This window comes from Aureobasidium melanogenum (assembly GCF_000721775.1).
Source record: "Aureobasidium melanogenum CBS 110374 unplaced genomic scaffold scaffold_1, whole genome shotgun sequence".
In the NCBI taxonomy this organism is placed as follows: Eukaryota; Fungi; Ascomycota; class Dothideomycetes; order Dothideales; family Saccotheciaceae; genus Aureobasidium; species Aureobasidium melanogenum.
This window is the reverse complement of record NW_024470053.1, coordinates 130,125-152,022: the sequence shown is the minus strand read 5'-3', so window position 1 is coordinate 152,022 and position 21,898 is coordinate 130,125. Positions and strand designations below refer to the sequence as shown.

General features: G+C 50.1%; 9 protein-coding genes across 9 annotated transcripts; 6 read left to right on the top strand and 3 right to left on the bottom strand.

The window, feature by feature from the left end:
• Positions 1-1,870: 1,870 nt before the first annotated feature.
• Positions 1,871-2,679, top strand: M437DRAFT_79667 (uncharacterized protein; the record flags this gene model as incomplete). The annotated part of the gene is made up of 3 exons (XM_041027224.1): positions 1,871-1,995; positions 2,054-2,164; positions 2,220-2,679. 3 exons carry the CDS (start codon positions 1,871-1,873, stop codon positions 2,677-2,679), a joined length of 696 nt encoding a protein of 231 aa, XP_040884027.1.
• A 643-nt stretch (positions 2,680-3,322) lies between these two features.
• On the top strand, positions 3,323-4,984 carry M437DRAFT_61457 (uncharacterized protein; the record flags this gene model as incomplete). Its single annotated transcript, XM_041023935.1, has 5 exons — positions 3,323-3,384; positions 3,439-3,788; positions 4,133-4,199; positions 4,254-4,475; positions 4,531-4,984. 5 exons carry the CDS (start codon positions 3,323-3,325, stop codon positions 4,982-4,984), a joined length of 1,155 nt encoding a protein of 384 aa, XP_040884026.1.
• A 289-nt stretch (positions 4,985-5,273) lies between these two features.
• Positions 5,274-9,983, bottom strand: M437DRAFT_37999 (uncharacterized protein; the record flags this gene model as incomplete). Its single annotated transcript, XM_041019755.1, has 2 exons — positions 5,274-9,716; positions 9,840-9,983. 2 exons carry the CDS (start codon positions 9,981-9,983, stop codon positions 5,274-5,276), a joined length of 4,587 nt encoding a protein of 1,528 aa, XP_040884025.1.
• A 311-nt stretch (positions 9,984-10,294) lies between these two features.
• M437DRAFT_36484 (uncharacterized protein) lies at positions 10,295-11,290 on the top strand (the record flags this gene model as incomplete). The annotated part of the gene is made up of 2 exons (XM_041019460.1): positions 10,295-11,038; positions 11,093-11,290. 2 exons carry the CDS (start codon positions 10,295-10,297, stop codon positions 11,288-11,290), a joined length of 942 nt encoding a protein of 313 aa, XP_040884024.1.
• A 94-nt stretch (positions 11,291-11,384) lies between these two features.
• M437DRAFT_36897 (Sec1-like protein) lies at positions 11,385-13,771 on the bottom strand (the record flags this gene model as incomplete). The annotated part of the gene is made up of 4 exons (XM_041019530.1): positions 11,385-12,911; positions 12,962-13,173; positions 13,431-13,626; positions 13,694-13,771. 4 exons carry the CDS (start codon positions 13,769-13,771, stop codon positions 11,385-11,387), a joined length of 2,013 nt encoding a protein of 670 aa, XP_040884023.1.
• A 360-nt stretch (positions 13,772-14,131) lies between these two features.
• On the top strand, positions 14,132-15,772 carry M437DRAFT_61453 (histidyl-tRNA synthetase; the record flags this gene model as incomplete). The annotated part of the gene is made up of 2 exons (XM_041023934.1): positions 14,132-14,283; positions 14,344-15,772. The coding sequence occupies 2 exons, from the start codon at positions 14,132-14,134 to the stop codon at positions 15,770-15,772; spliced, it is 1,581 nt and encodes a 526-aa protein (XP_040884022.1).
• Positions 15,773-16,536: 764 nt separating this feature from the next.
• Positions 16,537-17,271, bottom strand: M437DRAFT_37168 (uncharacterized protein; the record flags this gene model as incomplete). Its single annotated transcript, XM_041019579.1, has 3 exons — positions 16,537-16,977; positions 17,035-17,114; positions 17,169-17,271. The coding sequence occupies 3 exons, from the start codon at positions 17,269-17,271 to the stop codon at positions 16,537-16,539; spliced, it is 624 nt and encodes a 207-aa protein (XP_040884021.1).
• A 1,141-nt stretch (positions 17,272-18,412) lies between these two features.
• M437DRAFT_11277 (Phox-like protein) lies at positions 18,413-18,919 on the top strand (the record flags this gene model as incomplete). The annotated part of the gene is made up of 4 exons (XM_041018604.1): positions 18,413-18,546; positions 18,603-18,697; positions 18,753-18,810; positions 18,865-18,919. Coding segments are annotated over 4 exons (342 nt in total), but the record flags the coding sequence as incomplete, so codon positions are not given.
• Positions 18,920-19,771: 852 nt separating this feature from the next.
• On the top strand, positions 19,772-21,352 carry M437DRAFT_36640 (uncharacterized protein; the record flags this gene model as incomplete). The annotated part of the gene is made up of 2 exons (XM_041019485.1): positions 19,772-20,303; positions 20,352-21,352. The coding sequence occupies 2 exons, from the start codon at positions 19,772-19,774 to the stop codon at positions 21,350-21,352; spliced, it is 1,533 nt and encodes a 510-aa protein (XP_040884019.1).
• Positions 21,353-21,898: the final 546 nt, after the last annotated feature.

Here is a 21,898-nt window from a genome sequence, read left to right as displayed (position 1 = left end):
GGATTCATCTGGAGCACGATTTGAAAGTAGAGTTGAACAAGAAGATGCATTGGCTGAGGTTCTTACGAGGAAGTCACGGGTCCTGCTTGTCGATCGTCGCTCCTGCTTAGGAATCTAGCGTGTCTGCATTCATGTTTCCCAACGACATTCCAGCTATAGCATGAACAGATACCGGGTAAGCTAATCGACACGCCTGAGAAGGGGTTAACGAGGATTCTGGTTCTCCCTTCGCCTTGATCCTGTTTCAATTCCGATCCATCACCTGCAATTGATAAAGCAAAAAAATCCCCCATCTGCTCACCCCTGGATTCGAACCACGGTCCCTTCACACTACAGACCATATATTCAACTCAAGGCTGCACCAAAATATCTAGTCCTCTGAGTTTGGTGTAACGGTCTACAACTCAAGACTGATGGTAATAAAACCACCGTTCGAATCCCGCCGTGTAACGTCTTGAATTGCTTAACGCAGCCTAATGTCCGTCATTTGGTGGCTATAATCAAGGGATTTAGAATGGGAGTTTTCCCAGAGAAGGTCCTGGTTTTTTGCTACTTTGAGATGAGGGAGAAGGTGACGATCCACGAATTGGTGGTTTGGGAGTGAAGTGAAGGGAAGGTGTTGGTGGATTCACTCTTTGTCGAGGTGATGGTTTGCGCTTCCAAAAACTCCGTGCGGTAATTTCTTTTTTGTCTTCCACTCTGTGCTTTCCATTTCAACGCTCAGATTTCTGCTGCTGGCGCTTCCGGACAACATGAAGCTGTTCGACCGCACCTCGTCCTCAGGTTCTATGAAGAGCGACAAGTCCTTCATGCCCTCTGTCGAGAGTGACAAGTCTTCTCAGAACTCAAAGAAAAGGCAAGTCTGCAATCTTGGGCCATTGGATCATCCTGCTGACTCTTGTGTAGTGCGAAGCTGTTCAACTACATCTCGTCCAAGCTCCCTGAAAAGAATATGTCGAAGCATCACTGATATTCACACATGTCGAGTTTGATGTCTGATTTGTCAGTAGTGAGAGGTCAAGCATCAAGGAAAGAACTGACGCATCGTCTGTGTCCTCGGAGTCCGAGTCGTCCGAGTCATGCGAGGTTACATCAACACTGTTTGGAGAGCAATACGGAAAGACTATGCGTACACAATTCGAGGATGATCTAGACTCTTGTTGTCAGAAGGTAGACGATCTGGTTTCACGTTTTGAGGAGAAGGTGAAATCGAAGACATTTGCAGAGTTGCTTGACCTCCAGGAGAGAATTGGTCCTTCTCACGGTCTTCTGTTTTATTGCTGGGGCGTGGCTCTCCTTGACAAGGCCGTAGAGGAGATGGAGGTCGGCTTGAAGATTCTCGAATGAACACTTCTCAGACTGGCCTACATGATCGAAGATGCTTACCGTCGCGAGAGGTAGGCGAAAGGTAGTGGCGAATAGGAAAGTGGTGTAAGCCCGTGCTTCTAGCTTATCATATTGACGATTGTGTCTCTCAGAGCGGGATTGTACTGTGCAATCAATACAAGACCCTTTTGTCCCGCCCGACATGGTTTGCGTATCATCGTTCACGCCCATGGCAACTCACCCTTTATAACAGTATTCAAAGGTTCAGTTTCCATCCATGGTACTAGAGTGAAAAATGACTTGGTCCCAACTTCTTTCCGAGCCTACTCTCACTTCAGATCTGGTCGCCATTACATCACGATCACTGGCTTCACTGCATCACCTTCCCCTCATACAAATCCTATTTTCTGATCAAACATCATCAGCTCACCGACTCTCTAATACTTTCCCATCATCTTATCTTGACTGGACATTCCCTGCTCCTCGAACACAATTTTCTTGCCCTGTGCCAGTTCTCGGTCTCTTCCGTTGCTGCGAACGCATCATGCATGAGGGCTTCCGTGCACCTGGCTCTACTTCATACGCCACTCTAGAGGCAATCCAAGAGCTTGAGGCATGGTTCGATTCTCAAGATCAGACTAAAACAACTTCCGTGGCCTCGGCTGGGAGGTGAGTTGGTATCACTGTCTCGACATTTGATCACATTGGCTGACTTTGGTGCTGACAGTGGCTCACATGTGATATCTGCTCAGAATACCATGCACGCAAGTTTTGTCCCAGATCTTCTTGCCGCAAGCGACGAGACGCTGACTTCTCTCGAGAGACAGCGAGCTCCGAGGTGAACTTTTCCAAAACTTCGGATCGAAGACGTTGCTGACCAGCATTTAACGTAGTAGTAACCCACGTATGGAGCCCTTGAGACTTGACTCTAGCAGTACAGAAGTGAGGTCACAGACGGGTAAGCCAATCACATCACACCGTCCTAGTGTCCGATCTTCGATTGGAAAAGGTGCCGCTCTTCCTCCACGCTTCAACAACCCAGCGAAGATTACAAAGTCTAAAGACGAGGAAAGAGGCACTGCATCTTACCTGAACCAGCAGCAACTCTACATGCTGCGTCAGCAAGAAACACGAGTCGTCAGAAAACTCGAGACCAAATCGATACCACAACTTCAAATGCTGCAACACAAGGCTTCGACAACACACGCCAGCAACAAGATCAAGAATTTGATTCAAAAGGCTCTCTTCGAAAAACATTTATCCGAGATGAAAGAATGGGAAGGCCAGATCGACGTTTGGTCCAAAGATGACCGACATGAAGAGAAAGCAAGAACAGATGGCCAGGAGATTTAAGGTGCCCAGGTGCTTCTTTGACACCAAATCTTGAGGGAAACTATCGAAATACGGAGAACTAGTCTCGGGCAGCTAAGATATAGTCTCTTTGCGAGGAGCCATTTCAAGTTTGACCTTCCGTTTAGCATAAGCATGAAATGAGGCAGCACTGCAGTTCAAATGGCAAAAGAAAAAAGAGTGACTTCGATGATCGAACTGACTCATCAGATACCTCCCCATGTCTCCGGCATGTAGCCATGACCAAGAAGACACAATAAAGACCATCAAACAAGCTATATACACGAAGAAGTGATTTGCATACAACATTATTGCTCGAGGACTTTTAAATCCTTTCGTCTGTGAGTGAAGAGATCTACAGTAGAATTCTGGAACTGATGACTAGCCACATATGCCTTGATTTTCTTTCACTGCACTTCACCGTAGCTCCTTTCCTCTCTTACGTTCCACATCTGCGGGCCCGTCCTCCTATAATTAGGCACTGGGCTTTCCCATGCTACATCTATCTCACCTACCTCATCTGATTGAAACATCCTTCTCTTTCCTTGAAAACAGCATCCTCAACTTTACTCCCCTTCTTCCCTCCTTTGACTTTCCACCTCTATTGAAATCCATTGTTCGATCGCCTCTCGCGTTCTCGAAGAAGATGGCATGCTTCAAACCTTTTGGGGATGTGGTGATTCACACCATAGAAGAGTCTGACGATCAGTGAGTCTTTTTGGTTGCATGACCTTAACCCCATCTAACAAGGTGACTTCGCAGCACTCTGACCAGCGAGACCAACCAGGACAACACCGTAGCACACGTTAAAGTCAAGCGCGAGTCACCACAGCTTCCTGACATCGGCTTTGGTGCATTCAGACCGAGAAGATCGTTGTCCCAGATGAGAAAGGAGCGTACCAACCACCCACTGGTCACCAGACTCACTGCAGGTCAAAACGTCGCATACACAGACAAGCTGGACAGAATTAAGAAGAAGCTGGAGAAGAAGACTGTTGAAGAGCTTACTGATCTCTACAATGGTTCCAAGGATTCCTCCTTTCACAAAATCATCATGGAGGTCTTCCACGAGAAACGCATGGCTACGCTTGAGGATTGGGAGAAACAGATTGGTGAGTAAGCTTGAGGCTTCATCAAGACATTGGATCAGCGAGGGAATACTACATTGAGGAGGAAAACAGCAATCACGATATACTATCTTTGGGGCTCAGAAGCTCCTCGTCATCTTCCGATATGGATGCAACTCATTTGCGAATCTGCTTTCACTGGCGCTTCTTTTGCTTTCACTATCACTCTTCAATTTCAACTCTTCTCTCATCATAACTTGGTCTTCCAAAGGTCTCCATCGTCTCTTTTTCTCCCATCTGACTTCGATACGCTCCATTGCTTCCATAGAAGAGCCTGTCGCAGTTTGTGCCATTCAAACATCGCTCTACTTTCTTCTATCATCTCCAAGAAACAATGTCTAAACCCCCACAGCCATTTCCCGCGCACACTGCGCATATCGAGGATTCCGATGATGAGTTAGTGTCGCCGCAGTTCTGTTCATAAAACTGACTGACCAAATGACTTCCCAGCATCGAAGTGTTGGTGTTCAAAGATTCCGGCCGCGTAAACAACACCATCACAACTCCCACCATCAACACAAACAACGAACAAAGCAACAAACCTTCAGTCCACACCCGTCTGAAATATCTAGCACCAAAGCCACCACAGAGACCACTCGCAACAGAGAACAAAATGGCACGCGCCGGTTCACGCGAGAATATCCCTAATCATCACAACCCTCACACCCACAAGTAAGCGGCCACGACTGTATTATCTTAAGATTCGTCTAACAGATTGATCTTTTAGAAGCTCTAGTTCTCCCACAGGTCGTCAAAGTCTCTTCGGCGGCCCCTTCGGAGACGATTCAATCGGGGGCAATTCGAATATCATCGATATGGACCAAGTCATCAAAAATCTACTCAAGGAGGAACCCGGAAGCACAACCCCTGACAGTCTCATCGCCCACAGCTCCAGAAGCACTACTCCAACTCAAACCAACACCGTCAACCACAACACCGCCTCAAAGGTCTCCAAATCCAACCCCTCGCACATCGCCCTCTTCGACACCCTGTCGCCATCTCAGAGTCTAGGTCGGAAACGCAAACTCACCTCGATCCGCAACAAACTCAAGGCAAAAACCTGCGAAGAACTACACGAGATCTACAACAGCACCGACGATCCAGACTTTCGTAAGTTGATGAGTGAGGTCTACTACGAGAATTGCATGGAGAGACTTGATGATTGGGAGAGGAAGCTTTGAGGGGTTTTTGTGATTGGGAGACTAATGAGGATGGGGTTTCACACGGTATTGTGTCGACGCTGAGACACAGAGGCAAGGTGCAGACCAACCTTAAGATGAAAAGAAGCAATGGATGGGAGATCGATGAAGGATGATGCAACAGAAGCAACTAAGGACGAAAGGAGAAAGGGGAAAGGAAGCAACAAAGAAAGACCTTCTTGACATTGAGTATGTCAACAGGCCTAGGTATTGAAAGGTATCAACAACTAAACACATTATCCTATCTGCTCTTGCATCGGCCGTGACATTGTTACTGCTCATGGCACAGAGGACAAGAATAGCCACTCCTTTCATCCTCGCTCGCACTGCCATCTCCGGCCATTTCCATCTCGAGACAAACCCTATGCACAGTATGCCTACAAGCAAATACCACCAGCGTCATCTTCTTGGCCACTTCTTCTCTTTCCTTGCTTCTTTCTACCACACCTCCTCCTATCACCGCAGATTTGCCTTTGCCGTTATCTTGTGGTCGGCTCTTCTGCATCTTCTTGGCTATTCTCTGCTCTTCCAGCCTTTCGAACTCTTCCCAAACGGCTTCGTGATCGTTCTCTACGGCACCTACACCTGTGCCCCAAGTGCGCTTCTTGCAGAGCTCGCAGATCTGCGTACGGGGACGCCAGCCTCGGTTGCGTAAAGTGTGAATGCTGTCCATATCAGCAAAGACATCAATATCAAGGAGCGAAGAGGCCAGGTTCAGAACAGAAGACTCATGGGCGTAGGCTGCAAAGACGTCGAGAAGGACAGCGCGAAGATCGGAGAGGGTAGGTGCGTAGGAGGAAGAGGCGCGAGAGAGGAAGGCCCGGAAGATGTAGAGGAAGGATTGATTGTGCTGGCCGCGACGAGGTGTGGTATAGTGCTCGTCCTCATGATCAGACTTGGTGGTTGTGGTTGAAGTGGCGCCAAGGAGGGCTGTAAAGGTTTGTTGGACGGTGCCGCGGATAGCATTGTTGGTTCTGTCTATGTCGAAAGAGGTGTCATCCGCAAGATCATTAGTTACTGCAGATACAGACTTGGAGACAGATACAATGGCGTCAACGAGATTTAGCCAGAGCAGCTCGTCCAGCTCAAGATCATTCTCTTTGATGTCCCAGGCGACATTTGTGCGTTGGCGTGGTTGACGGTGTTGGTTCATCTCTGCGCTTTGTCCGTTGCAGAGCCAGATACCTAGACGCGTGTACTTGTCAATGGCTTCTATCAAGTCATCGGTGGCCTCTTCAGTACTTTGTACGTCTGGCGCCTCTGACGCTGCTTCGATCAGACTGCAGATCGCATTTTGCAATGTCTTCAGATGTTTGCAGAGTCGATCTATAGCATCCCTTGCTAACCCGTCCTGAGCCATGAGCAGGACTGCTGCATCGATCACACCATTCTCTTCCATCGAGGGAAGCACTCGCTCAAGGTCCAGATCACCAGACTTCAGTAGTCCGATATAGTCAGCCACATGCCGAGGGTCGTGAACACACATAAGCTCGACATACTGTTCGCAGAAGCGTGACACCAGAGCTTCTGCAACGGATTCGCTTGCAACCTTCTTCGACCGATGATCAAGCAGGGAAGGCTCGAGCAAAGTACGTAGAAAGTGGAATCGAGTGTACGACTCCCCAATAGCGTCGACGAATCGTTCTAGAATGTCGTCGGCATATCTTGCAAGTGTGTTCGCAGTCTTCGAAGTGTTGACAGATGCCAACTCTTGAGCGTGTTCACACAAAACGTCCTTTAGCTGGCTTGTTTGCTTGCCATGCGACTCTTGTAGAGCGTACGTCAAGTCATCAAAGATTCCATTCTTTCCTTGCGGATCTTCGAAGTATGTGTTGATGAGATCGACAGATCTGTGTTCGGTTCTGTACAATGTCTTGAGCACGCGGTAAAATTGAGCATCGCGGAGTTGTTCGATGAGTGCAGTCGTGACAGTAGGATGATATACAGATAGAAGGTATTCAGCACTGAGCTGACAGTCGTCAACCAAGTCGGCCTCGCGGAAGCTACAGAGCCGATCAAGGACTTGATGTAATGATGAGCTCGACAAAACCATAAATTGAGGATACTTCGGCAAGTTTCTCGCGATGAACATGTCGAGATAAATGGTTTGTTCGGGGATGAAATCGCCTGATGACATGATATCGAGTAGAACACTGACGATATACTGTCGGGTGATTTTCAGTCCGGCACCGTTAGTTTGTGGTTGAGCAGATGTGGTATCATCTTCTTGCGAATCATTGAGATAGGGATCTTCGAAAGCTTCCGTCATCATGCTCATGAAACTTGCCGAGTCATACTCGAGCAAAAGTCGCAAGTAAGGGAAGGCGGGCTCATCTGATGCATCCTTTCTGGTCTTCAGGACGAAGGAAGAGCCTGGAGGCCATCCGGTGATTTCGTGTGAAAACAAATAGCGGTAGATGTTTCCCTTCTGAGTATCGGCTTTTTCGTCATCGAGGAAGTCTCCTTGCGGGTACTTCCTTCCTGTCAGGATGAATGCGAGATAAGGGAACACTTTGACAGCAGACTCCAACGCTGCTTCCTCCACTTGGTCTTGAACGTCTTTGACATCGCGCAGAAGTGCCAACAGATCAGACAATGGAGTTACATAGTCGTTCAAAGCCTCATTCCAGACAAATGCTAATGCATCGTATAAGTAATGTGTCTTGCAAAGCGTTGTGATCTGGTCCAAATCAAATGTGCGCGGATCCAGCCGGCACAAGAGTTCTTCTAGGTGCGCGACTTGATTTTTCGAAACGCAGCTCTCTACCAGATCTTTCACCAAATTCGGTGGTAAAGCTGTGACCTCTTCATCCATGATGTATGATTGCAGAATCTCGAGGAACACCTCTTTTTGACCAGCATCTCTCAGTGGCTCATAGATATCATCAAATAAGAAGCTTTGGTTGTTCATGCTCACGCAAGCATCGAAACACTCCGCCACGAGATCTGACAGCGGTCGTCCACTTTGGTTATTCTCTGAGAAGGAGAAGAGGATGGACGCAGACATGAGTTCAAGTAACCTTCCGTTGACCTGTTCATGACGGGCCTCTGCGTTATCCGGTAAGCCTACTGTAACACCACCAGCCTGTCCAGTATAGTATGCTCTGGCAAGCTGTATAGCCGCAATGTAGTCGCCATGTTCGATGAGTGCAGTCAGTCTATCGGCCCAATTCGACAGAGTGCCAACTGAAAGATCGCTTGCTCCAAGAAGGAAGAGGCGATTCTTGTAAACTCGGAAACTTTGATAGAAAGCATCTGCAACGACCCCATGCATTTCTGAATGTTCGTTGTCGGCTTGTTCGACAACAGGATGCAGCTGCTTCGAGAAGATATCACGGTGATGTATTTGTCTATGCAGAAGATCCACAGAGTCCATAACATGTAATTCACCATCTTCTATGATGATCATCTGCTGGCTAATGGTCAGCACGCCGATGACTGATCGACTGAGCCACTGGACTGCAACAATAGCTTCTTCGCACTCCCAGCTGCTCCTTGACCGGAAGGATAGGCTCGGAGGCTTGTCTCTGTCGGCTGGATCTGATGATACCTGGACATCAACGTCGAGTACTGTCAAAACATTCGACCAACAATAGACGAGCTTGGTTTCTGAAGTGTCCCGCTCGGTCGTACTATTGCTGCTTTTTAACTTGACGGCTGGGAACCAAGCGAGACAGCCACTCATTGCACTGTGGCGTGATATTGATTTTGGTCTCGGAGCCTTATGCTGTGTCTGTGCAACTGGAGTGGTGGACACGATGACCAGCAGATATGGCGTTAGTAGAGCTGTGAGGCCCATGGCATCAGTGGCCTGCTCGACGTTTCCCAGAGGAAGGGGCGCAAAAGCAAGCACGGAACTGGGTTTTATTCGTGCTTCTTCTTGCAGGTTAGGAGTGGGGTAGCGTCCGAGCAAGCGGGTAGTTTTGACAGAACGAGAGATGGCACCCATTCCACGAGATGCGAGGTGAGAAAAGGCCATACCACCATCGTCAGCAGACACGAGAGCAGTACGACGTGTACCAAGGAAGCCAATATGTAGGACTGAACGACCGGGTACGTGACCATCTGGAGAGTGCGGCTGACCATTCCTCGGTATGGGCGGAATGTGCAAAAATGGCTTAGCAGGATGGGCAAGTTCCCAAGTAAAGATGTGGCCTGTGGCATGGCCGGCGGCTATTGCTGAGTAGTCGGCAGAGATGGCGAGAGCGGTGACAGCGCCACACTCGATCGCTTTTGTACCCTGCCCGATGATGCCCTTGAGAGTCTGGTGATAGTCGAAGACCAGGATCAGACCTTTGGACGTGCCAATTGTGATAGACGACGAGACAGCCAAACAGATGGGAGTACCAAAATTGCGTCTGCCAGCTTCTGAGAAAGCCTGCGATGTGATCTTCCGTAATCTTGTCCATCGTACAACTTCCCAAGGAGCATCTGGGGCATCTGCAATATCACTACCGCCTTGCGACAAGACAATCTGAGAGGAAAGCGAGGATTGGCGAGAGTGTGGGGACAGGAAGGCAGGAGAGGCAGCACGCGGCGAAGGCGAGGGCGATGTGAATCTCGAGCTGAAGCGTCGCTCAAATGGTTGTAGGGCACCAGAAGGAGTTCGAGGAGTGTTGGTTGAGGCACGCGGATTCAGACGAGGACGGCGGACGGGTGTCGAAGAAGCTACAGAACCTTGGACGGAGGGAGTGTCATCGGGGATCGAGGCAGACTCGGAAGGGCTAGCGAGGTCGGGAGATTGTGGACCAAGGTCAGCGACGTCGTCGATCTGGTCAATGTCTTGTTCACCAAGTTCATCTTCGAGGGAGCGGATGGGTTGGTCTGGCAAGGGCACGGGGCTGGCGGAACGGCTCACGGTCTCGTCAGCAGTCAAGAACGAGTCCTCATGGTCTTGATTGGCGTCCTGGTGGTAGGGAATGGGGAAGGAGCCATCAGCGTCATGGCCATCCAGAGGGGTATGGCCGGGCGGGGAGCTCATTGACCAACGTGTCGGCCTGTGGACATGTCTCGTTCCCTTCTCTTGCTAGTGCTCTTTTGCGACTACGCCGAGCCTTGATTTTGGTCTTGGATCACAGAGCCGCAGAAACAGAGTCAGGATACAGTATACAAGCGGTGGTTTCAGTCGCGGTTGTTGTAGACGAGCGTGTGGAGATAATGCCTCGACAGTTGGAGCCTAAGTCCATCATCACCGCAACGGGAATCCGAAGTTAACGCGATACCGATGACGCGCTGCCCCTAATGAACCACAATCAACTTTCACAAACAACATCCCATACACATCTGTTCATCATGTCGGCAGCAGGTCCAGAGCTCCCGCCACACCTCCTGGCCAAGAGGAAGCGTCAGCAAAACGAGGAAGAGAAGAACCAGCCTGCCACCTCTTCCGGCGCAAACCCAGAAAGCCTCAAGGACAAACGCCAGAAAGTCGCTGGTCCAGAGCTGCCACCAACAGCTTCGCCAACACCAACAGGTCCCTCATTACCGTCCCCGGTCCCATCCACAACAGCCGGGCCTACCCTACCGCCCTCTGACTCTCGGCCAACCCGTCCTGTCGCCGGCCCTGCACCACCGCCAGCTCCCCTCGATGAGCGTCCATCAGCACCACCAGATTCTGACGACGATTCGTCCGACGATGATGATTTCGGTCCATCTCTCCCTACTGCAGCCGATCTGAACCCTTCTACCACCAATATCGGGCCCTCAATACCACAGCCGGCGGCAGCTCCTGTCAGAGCTCAGCGCGACGAGTGGATGACACTACCACCACAGCAAGACGATCTTGCAGCCCGTATGGATCCTTCCAAGATGCGTGCTCGAGGCTTCAACACCGGCAAGAATGCAAGAGGTGGTAACACAGCCCCGGCTGGAGGAAACATTGCCGCCGCATGGACAGAAACACCAGAGGAGAAACTCAAGCGTCTGCAAAACGAGGCCATGGGTGTTAAGCCAGCCACTGCTGGTCACTTTGATGCTAGAGAAGCTGCCAAGAACAAGGAGAAAGAGGCAGAGGCAAAACGCATCCGCGAACAAACTGTGAGTTTGCTTGTCATTATTACTGCTAAGGGCCAAGCTGACGTACTGCGACAGGAAAAGGCAAGAGGACCGTCATTGATGGCACAACACAGAGAGTCAAATCCAGAAAGCAAGGATGACGACCCTAGTAAACGTGCATTTAATAGAGAGAAGGACATTGGTGGAAGCTCGCTTGGTCTTGTCGACAAGAAGGACTTGCTCAACAAGGCTTCCAACTTTGGCTCAAAGTTCTCTGGTGGTGGCTATTTGTAGAGCACCAATAGCCCTGTACACGAAAGCATGAACAATGACACTTCAAAATTCATTTAAACAAACCATCTTTGCATCATTACTACTTACTATACATCTACTTGCGACCCCAAGCCCTCTTCTCCATAGCGGCCTCAACAGCAGCATTACCAGACAACATACCCGTAGTCATAATAACAATCTTCTTCTTCTCTCCCAATTGCTCGCCCATGAATCTGAGCGCTGCAACCTCAGCAAACGTGACTCCACCCAAGAACACCACAATCGTAGTCTTGCAGCCACCACCAGCACCGCCTCTAAGCGTTTGTCTTGCCTGCGAGGCCTCTGCATTGGAGCCCTTCTGCACTTCATCCACAGTAGCACCCTTGATCCTCGCCAGCACATCCTCAAAGCCTTTCCATCCAGATGCTTGCGTGGTTGGTGTGGCATTGGCAGTTGCGCCATTGACATTAGGTGTGCTCGAAGACCTCGGGTTGGAAAGTCTAGCCAACATCTGCTTCTGAAGCACACACTGCACTAACCTCACACTCAATGGTGCATAGCCAGAAAACACATACGAGATATCCGTAGGATCCTGCTCGTCCACCTCATCAACAAATAATTTCAAAGTTTTGCGCACAGAGTTGTAATCTGTGTTTCCAGAATTGACACCGCCCATAGGGTTGAGGTAGCCAGTGTTAGTCTGTCTCTGAACCACCAAGCCCATTTTCTCGAGAGCGGCGAAGGTGAGGAGGTGTTGGTGGCCATAGGCATACATGATCTGTCGTTTGAGGTTTTCGAGCTCGCGGGGACGGATACCGCCACCAACACACGATTCCAGAGATAAGAGGCGTAGGATAGTAGACAGAGGAATGTCTCTAGCGATGAGTTCTTCGAGATTGTCGTTCATGCTGTTGGGGTCAGCTCCAGCTGCAAAGTTCTGCTGAACTTCGAGGACACGACCGAAAATCTCGCTGCGGGTGGTCTTCATGATTTCTTCGGCCATGGAGGTGTGGATTTTCAGGGAAGCTTGCTCGGCTTGGTAGGATGGCAGTTTTGCGACGAACGTCTTGAGGTCGGAAATTGATTGATCGGCTTTGTGTCGTGATTCGTAGTCTGCTTGGAGGCGACGAGCGGTTCTGTTGAGCAAAGGTCCCACGACGGCAAAGTTGCAGTCACGTAGTTGAGGGTACAGTTTGTCTGAGCTGTCAAGTTGAATCCTACGTTTCGTAGCCGCTTGTGTAGAGTTGCCTGCTGCTGCCGCTGCTCCTTGTGGTTTTTGTGCTTGAGGTGCTGCGCCGACAATGGACGTGTCCACTTCGGTCTGATTGTGGCGGACACCGAAGACCTCATCGATCAAGCCCTCGTATGTTAGTTGGGTCATGAGTGGTGTGAAGAAGTCAACTTCACGGTCGATAATAACAACATTTTCCACGACCGCGCTCGGTGTCAGCCCAAAGGTTGACGGCGATTTGGTAGTGGCAGAGGAAGCGCTGACTTCCTCTTCGGAACGCATACGAATCAGCAGATCTGCGAGTTTCTTTGCATTATCACCTTTTCCCAAGATACGTGGGAAGAGGCCAGTAGATTTTTGTAGGCGCATCAATGCTTTTGCAGTGAGGAAGATCGATGTAGGATCCTTGCGCTGTCCTGAAGTCAGTACAGCTCGAATTTCCGTCTGCACAAGCCACCTACCAGATACAAGTCACTGAATGCATCTTCAAGCTCGAGCGATAGCAGATCAGACTCCAGTGGGATCAGGAAAAGTGGACACTCGCCGATGGTCACCTCTCCAAGTACACCATTCTCTTCGAGAATTCTATCACTGACGAGGGTTCGCCTGGGCACCCAAAAGACGGAGAATTCATGATCGGTTTTGCTTTCTTGACGAGTTTGACCAATCTGTTCTATGGATATGTTAGCATGTAATGATAACATCTCTCAGAACGGCGGCGCAACAGAGAGAGTTAATGATTCATGCTGCATCGACTGGCAAGTCGATGTAACGATTTTGATGTAGGGCACAAGACTGAACGTGCAGGGTAGGTGTAAACCTGCGCACTCTACTTTAAGGCCCATGTGATGGTGAAGCGAACATCTAGCTAGGGATATGCAAGAAAGGAACAGACGGCTCTCGGGACAATCGCAAGCAATCATGACCTACCAGCTATGAGTTGAACATCTTTTGGCTTCTCGCCTCTAGCGAGAAAGACGATGTTGCGTTGAGATTCGTCGACATTGCGGTTCTCTACGTAGAAGACCTTGTCGACTCCATACTCCTGTAAAGTGCTGAACTTGACGAGCAAGCCAATTGGACCAGCAAGAGACTTTTCAATTACAAGGTTCTTCTTGCCAGGTACCTGCGCAATGGATGTGAGTAGGTGTTTGAGGAAGGCAATTGACCAGTGTCCAGGTAGCCTTACGTACGCCTTCGAGCAGTTGGAGCAGATCTCTACGCGCCCTTTCGGTGATGTCTTGAGGTTTTATCTCTGCATGGGGCGCCATCACATCCTGCAATCACGAAGGCGTGGAGAGAAGAAAGTCAAGTTGGTCCAAAGTCGCGGATGTTGAAGTTGAGATGAAACAAACGTGTGGCCATGACATGGTCGTGAAGACGACAAAAATGCCAAGAGCATGACTCTATCGCGTACAATTTCCATGGCCGATCTTGTACCCCTCCATCTGCTCTTGTGACTCTTGATTGTATACCTTTGACTGACTTTGCATACTTGCATGAAGGCTGCTACATCATTCGCAAGGCCTTTCATTTCTCAATTCCGACTTTCACGGCCTACATCTCAATACCTGGCCAACCGCGCATTTTCTACATCAATCTATCACCTGAACCGAAAAGAGCAATTCGACATGGGCAAGGACAAGGGAGACAAGGGTGGCTTCCAGCTTAAGGTGCCCAAGGGTACCAAGGACTGGGAGGGCAAGGACATGGTCATCCGCGACAAGATCTTCAGCACCATCACCAACGTCTTCAAGCGTCACGGTGCTGTGACTATTGATACGTGAGTCAAGGGCTATGCGAAACATTCGATTGCTTGATATGCTGACGCCGCATGCAACAGTCCTGTCTTCGAGCTCAAGGAGATCCTCTCGGGCAAGTACGGTGAGGACAGCAAGCTCATCTACGATCTGGCCGACCAAGGTGGAGAGCTGTGCTCTCTGCGCTACGATTTGACCGTCCCCTTCGCCAGATGGCTCGCCATGAACACCTCCGTCCAGAACATCAAGCGCTACCACATCGCAAAGGTCTACCGCCGTGACCAGCCCGCTATGACTAAGGGCCGTATGCGCGAGTTCTACCAATGCGACTTCGATATTGCCGGTTCCTACGACCCCATGATCCCTGATGCCGAGATTTTGAGAATCGCATGCGAGATTTTTGACGAGCTGGGCTGGAAGGGCAAATACACAATCAAGCTTAACCACCGCAAGATTCTTGACGGTATCTTCTCGGTGTGTGGTGTTCCCACCGACAAGCTGAGAACCATTTCATCTGCTGTTGACAAGCTCGACAAGTCACCATGGGAGGAGGTTAAGAGAGAGATGACTGAGGAGAAGGGCCTCGATCCCGAGATCGCAGACAAGATTGGAAACTACGTTGTTCGCAAGGGTGGAAGAGATCTGCTCAAGGACCTCCAGGCCGACGCAACTCTCAGCGCAAACGAGTCTGCAAAGGCCGGTCTTGAGAACATCGAGATCCTCTTCAACTACCTCGACACATTCGGCGTCCTCGACAGAATCTCCTTCGACATGTCACTTGCCCGTGGTCTCGACTACTACACTGGCGTCATCTACGAGATTGTTACTGAGGGTTCCGCTCCCAAGACCTCAGAAGGCCAGAAGGTGCAAGCCAAGAGCAAGAAGCCCAAGAACGAGGACGAAGACCGCAGCAACGACCCCAGCGTCGGTGTTGGTTCCGTCGCTGCAGGAGGCCGTTACGACGAGCTTGTCGGCATGTTCAGCGGCAAGAACAACCTTCCCTGCGTCGGTATCTCATTCGGTGTCGAGCGCATCTTCAGTATCACAAAGGCCAGAATGGAGGCCGAGGGCAACAAGTCTGTCCGCACAAACGAAGTGGACGTCTACGTTATGGCCTTTGGTGGTAAGGGCTTCGAGGGCCTCCTACCCGAGCGCATGCAAGTCGCCAAGCGTCTATGGGATGCCGGCATCAAGGCTGAGTTCAGCTGGAAAGTCAAGCCTAAGCTTCCTGCGCAATTCAAGGCTGCCGAGACCAACGGCGTTCCCTTTGCAATTATCCTTGCTGAGGAAGAGCTCAAGAACGGTCAATTCAAGCTCAAGGAGATGGGTCTGCCTGAAGGCCACCCCGAGAAGGACGGTGTACCCTACAGCATGGACAAGCTCGAGGAGGCCGTTGCCGCCAAGATCGAGGCTAGCAAACAAGCACAGTTGACCAGCGTCGATGCAGTCGCTGACAAGCTCGACACAACGAACCTTGACGCTGCTGCCGCTGCCGCTCCTAAGACCAGCTAGACGAAAGCACATGATGTAGAAAATGTTTATCTGAGACAAAAGAGATAAAAAGTTATATGAAGATACCCCTTTGTTTGGGTGATGATGCAGCACATCGGCATTTTTGTACAGTCGTAGCGAACACTATGCCCTTATTCTGAGATACATACATTGATGGTTTAATCTGACTGTCCTCGGCTCTGTGAACGATTTCAGCTTGAAGATTGGATGTGAAAAGTCGACTCATGTTTCGCTTTTCTTGATGCTGATCTGTCTACTTGATCACCTGAGGATGAAGCGGTGTGTCTGATCAACAACGCCTCCACTCGATAGTCGTGATATAGCATGTCGATTTTCAAGCAAGTGCTGATTAGGACTAAAACTATTGCTGTCAATGCTGAACGGGGATCTCGGGAAGATGAAACACTACTGTAGATACCCGAGGCGGAAAGAGATCAGCAGTACCTGGGGAAAGGCCAGGTGAGGAAATTTACACAGGTACATTCACATGAAAGAGATGAGGATAAGAGCAACATCAGGGGTGTGTATTGGAATAGAAAGATCATTTCATTTTTCATTTAAAGCAAAAGACGCCTCTCCCAAGATTAATGCCCCTAGTCTGAAGTGTGTGTTGCGCCATCGCTAAAATTAGGAATGAAGAAGGTCAGGTATCCGCTAGTCGCTTGCTATGCATCAATTACAGAAAGGGTGTAAGGTATTGAGCAAAAATAGAAGAAGGAGAGGTTGAAAGAGAACAAGTAGAGAATCTTGGAGCAAAGCTTCTCTTACAGAAGAAGAGCAAAGCCACCGAAGATACCAGCAGCGACGGCGAACAGACCATAAGCCTGGCCGAGCTGGAGAGCAGCAGCTGAGCCAGTCTTGGTGCTGCTGGTGCTGGTTTGAGCAGCACCACTACCACCAAGACCAGAGTAGATGGTCTCGCCGGCAGAGTTTGTGGATTGGCCTTGGCTGGAACCAGTCTTTGAGGCTGTTGCCGAGGAAGAGGTGGATGTGACGTTGACGCGAGTGGGGTTCTGAGCACCGCAAGGGTGTTGGGCTCTGCAGTTGTACTCGCAGTCGGTGTTACCATTGCATCCTGAGATACACTCGGTGCCCCATTCGGTACAGATGTAGTAAGGGATAGTCTGGGAGTACTCGGAGGCGTTGGGGGCGACGTTGTTTGCGCAGATGCAGGAGTAGTCGAGGGTCTCGGGGTCACAGTCGTTCTGAGATGGAAGTTAGTACAGGCTTTCTGTGTCACTGTGCTCGGATGGTATACATACCTCAATGGTGTCAGAAGAGTTGGCAGCGGTTTGAAGACAGATCAGAGGGCAAGCATTCTGCTGGTTGGTGCACCAGACATCTGTGACAGATTAGAAAGCTGTCCATACAATCAAGGCCAAGTGGCATGACAAACCTCTTGTAGACTCAGGAACAGCAGTGACATTGATGGTGTACTGAGATTGGGCAGAGGCCAACTTGGCAACGACGGGCAGGAGGAGAAGACCGAAACCACGCATCTTGATAGATTTCTGCTTGAGAGAAGTAGAGATACTTTTGCAAGAAGTAGTGACAGGCGAGTGTTTCGAAGAGAGAAAGATGTTCTTCAACAACGAAAGTGAGTGAGAAAAGGTATTATAGCTGACGAACGAGCAGACAACGAAAGAGGTGGAAGTGATATAGAGGTTGCCCCAGCAGGACAGACGTTGAGTCTTTATCCTGTACGCTCAAGGGCCATAGCTCGCCGCTTGCTTTACTTGCTAGAGCATAAACGGGGATGGCGGGCGGCGAAAGCTGTGGTCAACGCCCTTCCCGTATCTGCATGCGTTTCTGGGGTCGTCCGACCGCAGGTTTAGGTGCATCCAGGCCTATCAAACGACGGCATGGTCTGGTACAAGTGGAGTCCCGATACCTGCTATGTGTCCTACTGTGCACAATAGGCCCGCAAAACAGGCTCTGTGTCTCTCTTTTCAAGGGGATATGACATTTGTCGGACCATAATGAGCAGACTTTCAGGGTAGCGTGATCTTTTGAGTTGCATGCCATGATTAAAATAGCGAGTCAAGAAATTTAGAGAACTTCGGAGAATAGCAGAGCCGAGGAGCTGTGCCTAATCTTGTCTCTTGGAGATGACCCGATAGGACGACACCCAGGGCTCAGGCCAAGCCTTTCTCACGCGGCTCTGCTTTCTCCAACCTCTCTCGCCATCTAACGTCGTCTTGACGCGCTAACAGTTGACCGAGCGGTTCGACCAGCAAACGCTTACGACTGTCATCCGTTCAGAAACCACTTCTTTTTACCCCATGGATAACAGCACTTCTCCAGAGTACAGGATCAGCTAACTCTATCTATTTTTTTCTCCCCAACACGGATTGATGGATGGAGCCTGCGGAGTCGGAAACTCTTGTTAACGGCAATCACCCCGCAAAGGACCAGCCTCTGGCCGACGGTGCCGCCGCCACCTCTACTACACGAGAGGAGCAGGAAGCAAACGCCTCGGATCACACGGCCGCGTCATCAGTCACACCTGGCCATGAGTCTACTCATGTAATACCGCCGTACTTCAATGGTGGTCGACTCGAGCGAGCAGACTCAGTTACGCCAACCACAGGACATGGCATAGATCTTGTTGATCAATCAGATGAAGACCATGAAATCGGCCGAGCGTGCTGGGCAAGCAATGTCTCTGTCGATGACTACGTGGTTGTGAGTGGTCCTACAGGAATAGGTGCATACGTGGTATGGAATTGTACTATCGAAACGTTCAAAGGTGGCAGTATTACTCTTCGCAAAAGGTCCGTTGCTTACATGTCATTCCCTGCCAGTATACCATGCTGACTGCGTACCCCAGATACTCTGAATTTGATACGCTCAGGCAGAACCTTGTGAAAGCATTTCCTCTCTCCGAAGCCTCTATTCCAGAGCTACCGCGGAAGAGCCTTGTTTGTAAGTTGGTCTTGTCGATTCATCAGTCTTCATATTGCTTACTTATCTTTGACAGCACGGTTCCGAACCAAGTTCCTTGAGCAAAGGAGGGCAGGTCTTGCCCATTTTCTCACGTACGATGACCTGGCAATTCTACGATGATTTGTATGCTGATTACCATTCAACAGATGCATTCTTCTCAACCCACAGTTCTCACGATCCCCAATCGTTACGGAGTTCATAAATACATGAATCCGTTGCGTTCTGTACATATCGATACGATTGAAAGTTGACATTTAGCGACTGACTAATGGCTAATCACGAATCTCTTTCTATGACATGTCTTCAGCATGTGCTTTTCCGTGTGTGTATATACAGCGTTGACAGGGTTTCTCACGCAACAAGTATTTCTAAACGATCAATGCCACATACAGCCTCAAACCTGTCAATTCTGTTGTTCTGCATAGCCTATTGACACTTTCGGTCTCATAGGCGAGCGTGTGCGGTGTCTCTAGGACGTAAGAATGTGACCTTGAGTGTTGATGCCGCTCTTCTGAAAGTCTGATAAGCTGTGCTGACGTGCTGCGTCTGCCATGGGCCTTCTTCCTACAAATTATTTATGTGAGACTCGATGACTACCAATGATCTGTCTAGTCTGCGTTCTATCGCTACACGAATTGTAAATCAATTTGATATTGGTCTCATAATGACATGTCGCATGCCTAAGCAGCCATGTGCCGAAGAGAAGAGGGGATTGCCAAGATTATACGTTGGAGTCAGCGAAGGGAGACGCGAGAGCTTGATGACCCGCAACGAGTCGGCACTCGTTTCAAAGTGACATTAGCCAAAATCACGGACAGAAGAGGAGGTTCAAGGCTCAAGATTGGATCGCAGCCGCAAAGTAGGCCGGCCAGATGTTGTCGGATGACTCCACTCCAAATCTGGCTGTCAGGAAAGGTCCCTGAAAGCAAGCGCGAAACAGGAGCAGCAGGTGCAGCAGACCAGCAGGATTCGGCCCAGCAGCACTCAGGCCACGCTGCGACGGACCATAGCAGCGGAGTTGAGCAAGAATCATGGTCGTCTGCCATCAAAAGCATGGTCAATTCTCTCAGACCTACCTCGACCAGGTCACCCACTCGGCGCGCCTCCGCCAAACACCCCACACCACCATCCTCCAAGCTCTCAAGCACATCGCCGCACCCCCTGCCCGACAATAACGAACCTCTCGAGAGCCCGGCACAGGGCGACAGACCTGCCAAACGCCTCAAGCTGACGCTCAAAGGGCCGAAGCTTGCTGCGGTGCCTGCTGACATTGGCGACACAAACGCGACCCTTCCGTCTCCGAGACCCCCCGTCAAGCTGACTCTCTCCGAACCACATGGTCCTCTACTGCAGACTACCAATGGCGTACGCAAACCTCTGAGTGTCACTGAAGACTCAATATCCGCCCACACGTCACCTTCTGCAACTTCGGCTTCGACTTTGAACCCTCCACAGAGACAAACCCGAAAGACGTCAGAGAGGCGTAGTTTGCGCTCTCAAGATGAAGGTCCGCGGTTGAAGAGCGAGCTGGCTGTGTACTTTCCCAACTACGAGGACATAATATATGACTCCAACAAGGAACCGGGTAGGACTAACACGAACATCTATACTAGTCATGGCTAATCCGGTACAGAATTCATCACCACGGACACAATCATCCACATCAGTGACGAGCCTTATGATCCTGTACAAGATCCGAACTTCAAGGCTCATCCTACAGTGAGCAATTCCAAGAATCAGCGCGCTTCAATCTCGCCTAGAAAAGCCCCACCTTCGCCAAAGCAGAAAAACAAATATAATGGCGCCCAGGTCATTGACTTCTCGTCGATTGAGAAGAGCGTAGGCCATCATCCAAAAGATCCTTTGACAGATGCGTTCTACTTCAAATCGCATCGTCGAGCGGAGCGCAAGGAGAAGCAGTTACGCAATATCGAAAAGGAGAGAGCAATGCACGAAAAGGCCCAGCTTGAAAGGCTCCTCGACGCCTTGCAAGGGCACGACTGGCTGCGCGTCATGGGCATTGTCAGCGTAGCGGACGTAGACGCGAAGAAGTACGAGCCAAAGAGGAAGTACTTTGTTGATGAAGTCAATGCGCTCTTGCTGAAGTTCAAAACGTGGAAAGACGAGGAAAAGCGAATACGGTATGAAAAGGAAGCTGCTGCCATGGCAGGGGACGATGACGAGGAGGAAGATGAAAGTGAGAGTGAGGTGTCTTCGGCCGATTTGGATGCCTCAGCAGCTCGCCAACTACAGATCGAAGCTTCAGGAGGAGCCAAAGGAGCGAAAGACAGTAGTAAACCCGGAAAGCTCAAAAGCAAGACGCGAGCCTCCGCTCCAGTCCCCGAGCCCGAGCCCGCGCCTCCACCTCCAGCTCCTGTCCCAACGATTTATCGAGAGCCAACACCAGAAGGTCCTTTTACCAGCTTCTACTCAAAACCCCATCTGCGAGCGGCGGCCTTGGGAAACACCAGACATGGTCGAACCCTCACAGCATTTGGTGTGGCGATACCGGAGGTTGAGGAACGCGACTTTGCTCTACCGGAAGACTACGTGACCCCGGAAGCATTGAGAGATAATGCAAGAAAGCGTAGGAGAATGAAGCGCGAGACGGCAATGGATTCAGGCAAGGCATGAGAGGACAGATGTACAGGATGACATGTTGTTAGCATACATGAGGGCGTTTTGGCGCAGGGACATAGCGAAATACCCTGAGGGATAACATTTTATGGTTGCTTGGTTCATATAATGGCAGTATAAACCATATTTAGATGTCGTTTGTTTTGTCACGCGATGTGTCTGTGTGAGTGTGACAACCTGGCCCACAACACATGTTATGCTTCTGGTGTCAATTTTGATGAAGGCGATCTAACTTATTCCACAGGTTGTCTCGGCCAAGTGACAGGTAAAATAAATTCAGAAGATGGTATGGTATGGGAAGCCATGAAGAGTTTCAGAGTGAGCAGGAGCTGCTGTAACAGCAGGCAGTCGCAAAGGTGGCCCGAGCACCTTCACAGTTCGTCCGTCACCTTCGACGACAGCGCCGAACGTGAGAGCTCGTTGGACCGTCGATCTGAGCCTTGCGCCCGCATCAAATCAAGCATCTATACTCGCCCTCTCACGTCGCCTTATAACCCGCTCACCTCTCTCACCCCTCGAATCTTCATCCGGCGCTGAACGAAT